The sequence below is a fragment of the Octopus bimaculoides genome, chromosome 1, assembly GCF_001194135.2.
Source record: "Octopus bimaculoides isolate UCB-OBI-ISO-001 chromosome 1, ASM119413v2, whole genome shotgun sequence".
Classification (NCBI taxonomy): Eukaryota; Metazoa; Mollusca; class Cephalopoda; order Octopoda; family Octopodidae; genus Octopus; species Octopus bimaculoides.
The window spans coordinates 197,453,623-197,460,880 of record NC_068981.1 but is presented as its reverse complement, the minus strand read 5'-3'; the positions used below and the strand labels follow the sequence as shown (position 1 = coordinate 197,460,880).

The 7,258-nt window shown below is 40.5% G+C and overlaps 1 protein-coding gene across 1 annotated transcript in view; it reads right to left on the bottom strand.

Annotated features, from left to right (window-relative positions):
• Positions 1-1,656: 1,656 nt before the first annotated feature.
• LOC106874933 (ribonuclease P protein subunit p40) overlaps positions 1,657-7,258 on the bottom strand; it is a 21,412-nt gene continuing 15,810 nt past the window's right edge. The window contains exons 6-7 of the mRNA XM_014922846.2: positions 6,934-7,141; positions 1,657-5,034 (exon numbers count right to left, since the gene is read on the bottom strand). Of these exons, the coding sequence (XP_014778332.1) occupies positions 4,716-5,034; positions 6,934-7,141 (527 nt within the window). The 3' untranslated portion in view covers positions 1,657-4,715. The remainder of the gene's footprint in view (positions 5,035-6,933; positions 7,142-7,258) is intronic.

Below are 7,258 nucleotides of genomic sequence, written 5' to 3'. Positions count from 1 at the left end.
TTCATCAATAATCGTCTTTCTTACTTTTGTGTGATTTATACATATAATACTGAAAATGTTAAAATATCATCTGATTCGGCAAGTCCAATACATGAGGTGCTCTGTGTACGACAACTGAATATATGAACAATGCAATTGCTGACTGTTTTCCTGCAACTGGTGACATCTCGTTGGCTAATCATATTTCGATGTGCTACAGTTCTATTTTTTTCTATTTATGTATATAGTCACGCTATACAATTGTTTGAATAATCAGTAATGTAAAATTCAGTGTCATGACTTTAAAAAGCTCAGTAGGCGCAGGAGTGCTGTGTGACAAGAAGCTTGCTTCCCAATCAATGGTTCCAGGTTCAGTCCCACTGCGTGGCTTCTTGAGCAAGTGTCTTCTACTATAGCCTTGGGCCGACCAAAGCCTTGAGTGGGTGGACGGAAACTGAAAGAACCGTCGTTTGTGTGTGTATGTGCATGTGTGTGTGTGTTTGCTTGTGTATGTGTGTGTTTGTTTATGTGTGTGTGTCCCCACCATTGCTTGACAACCAATGTTGATGTGCGTACGTCCCCATAATTTAGCAGTTCGGCAAAAGAAACCAATAGAATAAGTACTAGGCTTACAAAGAATAAGTCCTAGGATCAATTTGTTCAACTAAAGCCGGTGCTCCAGCATGGCCGCTGTCAAAAGACTGAAGCAAGTAAAAGAATCTAATAGATCCTACACAACAATCTGCTTTATGTATCGAATAGTTTTTCTGCCTTTGCATACAACCACCAATCCACACAAAAGCACATATATTTATATATCACAACATCGACCAGACTATCGGATGTTGTTATACATCGCAGGTCACAATGCGCTTCGAATTGTTCTAGCCTTCAACTGATGCTGCTCCGCTGGTTTGATGAGCCAGCCAACATTTCTCCCGGATAGGAAGATTATTCGATTACAAGGGGTGACCCATGTACAGCTGAGTGGACTGGGGCAACGTGAAATGAAGTGTTTTGCTCAAGAACACAATGCACTGCATAAATATTGATATGTGTCTATGTACATGTATACATACATGCGTGCATATATACATACATATATGCATACAAGCATACATCCATTCATACACACACACACACACACATACAGAAACATACATACATACACACACACACATACATATAAATGAAAGCAAATTCAATCCGTAAACTTCCGAAAGGTTCGTGTCAGTGTCTTACATATACACATACATACAGTTTTTAAGTTCAGAAAATCTTCCTCCAAATATTGTGGTAGTGTCAAGAAATTCCTACCCACACCCCAGTATGTCACCAACATTGCTGCAATACAAACGCTTTAGCTTGTTACTTTGCTCCAAAGAAAACAAAACTAAACGTGACTCCTTAGTTTTATTGTTTAGTCAATTAATTAACCAACCAACTATACATAACGAATTAACTACTCTTATCTTATTTATTTAACGTGGAACCTGGTGCAGCCTCTGGCTCTCCAGACCTCAGTCAAACCGTCCAACCCATGCCAGCATGGAAAACGGACGTTAAACAATGATGATGATGATGATGATTTAATTGCATTTGTATTAACATAGCTTCTACTCCTGCTGCTCGATAGCACCCACCTGCAATGGAAGTGACAATGATTAACCAGTTAGCTCCTTGTTTGTATGTATTTATTTGTGTTTGTACTAACATTTCTTCTACCAATGCTTGTATAGCACCCACTTCCAGTGGAGGCAGCAAGTGTAACATGAATGATGGTAGATTAAATGTGAGGATAACTGTTATGACATGTCTGTTGGCAAACACTTTGAACTTTCTTTTCAGATACTGAAAGCCGCAGCTCTCCCTTCCCATGTTACCTCCTGCCTCTCCTCACATTCTCTCAGAATTGGCACTGTCAATGTAGGCACATTGAAAGACAGGTCTGGTGATATTGTTGAGATGCTTGAATGGAGTCGTGTGTTGGATGTGTGTTGCATTCAAGAAGTAAGGTGGAAGGAGGAGCTTCAGCCAGGTTCCTCACAGGCAAAACACACAGGTATAAATTTTTCTGGGAGGGCAACAGTGACGGGGTAGGAGGTGTGGACATACTTCTAGCAAGGAAATGGGTTAATAAGGTGATTGAGGTAGTCAGAGTATGTGATAGAGTACTTCAGCTTAGACTAGTGTGACAGAGTTGCACAGCAACAATCATCTCTGCCTATGCCCACCAAACCCAGTCTGATAAATTAACAAAAGGACTACTTTTATGAAATTCTTCTGCAGACTACCTCAAAGACAAATTACAGTGACCTTATCTTCGTGGCTGGTGATTTCAAAGGACATGTCAGGCAGCACCCATGTGTCTTTCATGGGGTGCGTGGGGGCTATGGAATTGGTTCCCAAAATGAAGGAACAAGACTGCTGGAGTTCTGTGATACAAATAACCTAATGACCTGCAACACCAACTTCAGGAAACCAGCCAATCACCAGATAACCTATAAATCTGGTGACCACACAAGCCAGATTCACTACATTGTCCCCAGAAACGGAGATCCAGGGTGGCTCATAAATGCAAAATCTTTCCCTGATGAAGAATGTATCCCTCAGCATAGATTAATCATCAGTGATTTCAGACTAGAGGCAAGAAAGATTCCAAGAAGGAAGCCAGTTTGGAAAAGAGGGGACTGGAAGCTTAAGGATCTTCTGAATGGTCAGAGATTTAGAGACGTCCTAACTGAAGCATTTCATGAGGAGTTACAGACATGCAACATAGAACAGAACTGTAAGTTCCTATGAGACAACTTACTGAGAGCCACAGACCAAACTTGTAGTTGGTGCACTCCACCTCATGCCCCAGCAGTCGCCACTGTCGCTCATCCATCCTCATAAGCTGCTGTTCCATTCGTTCGTCCTTTCGCATGAGGTCATTGGTGCAAAGTCTCAACCAGACCAGCGATGGTGGTGGAACAGTTTACTTGACAGGGCCATTCAGAGCAAAGAAGCAGGACTGGAGAGGTGGCGGTAGCAAGGAACTATAGCAGGGAGCTAGAAGGGAAGCGAGAGAGCAGGCATACTTAGCCAGGGGGGATGCAGAAAGGAAGAAGGTTGCCAAAGTTTTGCAGCATGAGGGCCAGCAACTTGAGGTGGTTGGCATTAGGACGGGCATCCAGCCATAGAAACCAAGCCGAATCAGACTGGAACCTGGTGCAGCTCTCCAGTTACCAGTTCCAGTCAAACCGTCTAACCCATGCCAGCATGGAAAATGGACGTTAAATGATGATGATGAAAGACCATTTGGATTTGGAAAAGTCAGCTTGTTCACATGAAAAACTAATTCTAAATACTCAGACATGTATACAACCCTATAGGACACACACTTCATTGATCCCCTAAAAACCAGTCAAGTGTCTGTAACATGATTAGCCTTACTGGTCCCAAACACTGTATTAGATTGTATCATTATCATTTAATGTTTGTTTTCCATGCTGGTATGGGTTGGACGGTTTGACAGGTGCTGGCAAGGCTGGAGAGCCACACCAGGCTCCATAGTCTGTTTTGGCCTGGCTTCTACAGCAGGATGCTCTTCTTAAGAACAACCACCTTACAGAGTGTCGTGGGTGCTTTTCACATGGCACCAACATCAATAGGGTCACCAAGTAACTTGCAAGATAAAAAAAAAAACGCTCAGCTGGGAGTGGGGAGGGGTATTGAGGCAGGGTTGGTTCTGTGCCAGTTGATGAGAGGTTAGAGGTGTAAAGGGACAGGGGTAGGTGTCCAGTTGTTGAGTAGGTACATGGATATTCCAGTTGGAAAAGAAAGGAGGGTGGGTTAAGGAGTAAGACACAAGAATAAGAAGGTTGAATGCTTCATTTCATCATACCCTTCCTTATTTGATCAGTGTTGGTCATGGCATGGCTGAATATGGTTCGTAAATGAAAATAACAACATTAATAACATTATCAATAATTATAAAACTTAAAGTGTCGTGCTTCCTTTTAACCGTTTTCATACAAACCTGAAACAGAGCCTGGTTCTACGACAAACTTTTTCTTTAAAAGTGATTGAAATTAAAATCTTCCTCCGTCAAAATTTCCAGTTAATTTGTGTTCCTAACACCAGTTTAATAATGACAAAGTTATTTTAATCAATTTTTCATTATTTCCAAAAATAATTTGAAACGAAGGAAATGTATTTCAAAAAAAAAAAAACAAAAGGATTAAAGAATATGCTGTGGTGGAGGAGGGAGTGAAATGATGGGGTGAGGGGGTGATGCGAATAGTGAAACTGTTCTGGCTGAGAGGAGAAGCTAAGTGAGAGACTCAGTTAATGGAGAGCTTACTTGCTGCCCCATGACATTGGTGACACATAAACCAAAAGATGCAGACTTCTTACATACAGACATACAGACAGATCGTAGCAGTCAGCCATTGCTGAAACATTGTTGATGTTACAGATTGTTGGTTTTAGTCAGAGAGACTTGTTAGGCAACAACGAGCAGCTGAAGAATAATATTTGGAGAAAACATTTCGCTAAATACCAGAGGCTTACAGAGCCTGGTGCAGTCTTGGACCAAATACTCACACATAGGAATGGTGGAATAAATATGTTATTTCTTTACAAGACTCCTTTTAGATTGAGAAAATGTCAGAAGAGTTAAAGATTGTGAAATACAAGAACCATACATGATACAATGAAATCATACAGGCTGTCGTTTATGTTTGGTCTTGAGATCAAATCCATGTGTCAAGGGATCCAACAGCAGTGTAAAGCCAGTAGATATCATCAGGAAAGACAACATATGTATAAAGATTGTCTCCGTTGTACTGGAATCCATGTTCTCTCATCTCCCATGTGACTGGTGCATCAGTAAAGCCATGAATGGTCATTGCTGACCACTTGAGGCTGTACTGGGTTACAATAGTCCTTAATTCCACGAGAATCTTTTGAATAGTTTGAGGAAGAATGAAACCTTTCACATTATAATTCAAACTGTCCACCGTATAATTTGGGGTTGGAGTGAACGACATGTGGCAGTCTTCATCTACATGGCTGCAAAAGAAGAAGAAAAAAAAGTTAAAGGGTTTTTCTTGTTATTGTTTAACCCCAGGTCAACCCTGATTGTACAAAACTAATTTCATCAAACACAATCCAGACATGACCAACCCATCTTTTTAATGATACTTGCAACTACATAACCTAAATAAGTGGTTATCAACTGGGGTCCATATAAGATTCTTGGGGGTTCATGCAAACAGAATAGTAAATCAGGGGTCCATGGTAGCATTTTAAGGGTCTGAGAGAAAAAATTCCGCTTTAGAGGCATAAAAGAGCTGGGTTTTCTTTCTCTCTTTGTTCTCCATAATTAAAGCACGTTTCCAGATGAGTTCCATCACAAACTAATCGAAGGGAATGGGCAAAAAACGAAATAGGAATTTTGAAAACAGTTTTTAAACATTGAATGGTTATTGGGGGAGGGGAATTCCACCGGGATAAAATAGTAATCAAAGGGGTCCAGAGATTAAAATATGGTTGAAAACCAATGATCTAAGGCATTCTTCCATGTTTTAAGGGATTAAGGTGTGATTTGTGGATGATTTGACTGTTATTTCTACCCGATTCCATCAGACCTCAGTTTAAAACAGTATTAAGGGTCTCTAAAGAACAAAAGATTAAATTGTGCACGAAACACAAAAGCATTAGCCTGGCTGTGAGGTTAACAAGCTTGTTTTCCAACCACATGGTTCCAGGTTCAGTCCCACTGCATGGCACCTTGGGCAAGTGTCTTCAACTCAAATCACATGCCTACAATCTGAGGAGGAAGAAATGAGGATACATTAGAAAATGTAGTCCCACATGAAGTGTCTGACTAAAAGATGGGTTGGGCATGGTTGGAACGTCTTTGATTATTCAAGAATGAGCAGAAAGTTTAAACCAGAAAAGAGCTTTTCTCAGCATTCATAAACAACACAAAACAATTTTGAAAGAGAATAAAATATCAGACAATTTCATATTGCAAACGTTTACTGGTCGTAACTGGTGCCATTTAGGGGGAGGAAATCTTACAAATTGATCGAAGGGAGATAAATACGTATTTGGAGTTATGCACCTTTACTAAGTATACGTGGTCTTGGCTGTCTTGTAGCTGTGACTTAAATCATGTGATTCACGTCATCACACGCGCACACGCAAGCACACATGCAGATACATAAAAAAAAAGACTCAGGAAGACGTGGGACAAAGTGGTGAGAAAGGATCTTTGGATGTTGGAATTCATAGAGGGGGTGACAGAGGACCAAGGTTTCTGGTGGTTTGCTGTACTTCAAAAGATACATCAAGCAAAGCAAAAGCACTGTTGTCCTTGCATACAGGTTTGTCCCTTGCATCCCTCTTCAGCTGAGCATCCCTAATCTTGTGGGCTTATGGGTGCTGGTGTAACATTAAAAAGGACCCAAGCCAGAGTTGTGTAAAAGCACCTAGTCCACTATGTAAAGGGGTTGGCATTAGGAAAGTCATCCAGCTGTAGAAACCATGCCACAACAGACACATGGAGCCTGAGCAGCTCTTCAGCTGACCAGCTCCTGTCAAACCATCTGACCCATGCCAGCAGGGAAAATGGACGTTAAATGATGATGATGATGATGATGATGATGATGATGATGATGATGATGATGATGATGATGGTGATGGTGGTGATGATGTGTGAGTAAACTAAATATTATTCATAGTTGTGAATATTTAAATGAATAAACAAGCTGAGATGTGGTCGAAGGAAGTTCTAAAGAAACAGCTGCCAGCATACGTAGACAATCAAGGAACCACAAAGCTGTTTAAAATGGTAACACCCTTACCATTGTTACCATGGAAACCAGAGTCATGAAAGACACCAAGATTATGAAGGGAAACAAAGAATCGGATGAAAATGTTGACAGAATTATTCTGGATACTCACTCTTGACAATCTGAGGATACAGAACCCAGCCAATCAAAAAATTCTTGAAAATCACATGATTCTATACTTGAATGTGGTTGGCTGCTGGCCACAATTGGAACTTTCAAACCAGTTCTAGTTTTTGACTCCTTTTTTAATCCAGCAGTGACTGTCCGATAATTATTTTGTTTGAAATATTCCGCAAGAGATGAAGAGAGAATGTCATCGTCTGGGGAAGAAAAAACAAAATGAAAAATCGTTTACAAAACAATGCCATCATCATCATCATTGTGCGTGTGTGTGTGTGTGTGTATATATATATATATATATATATATATATATATAT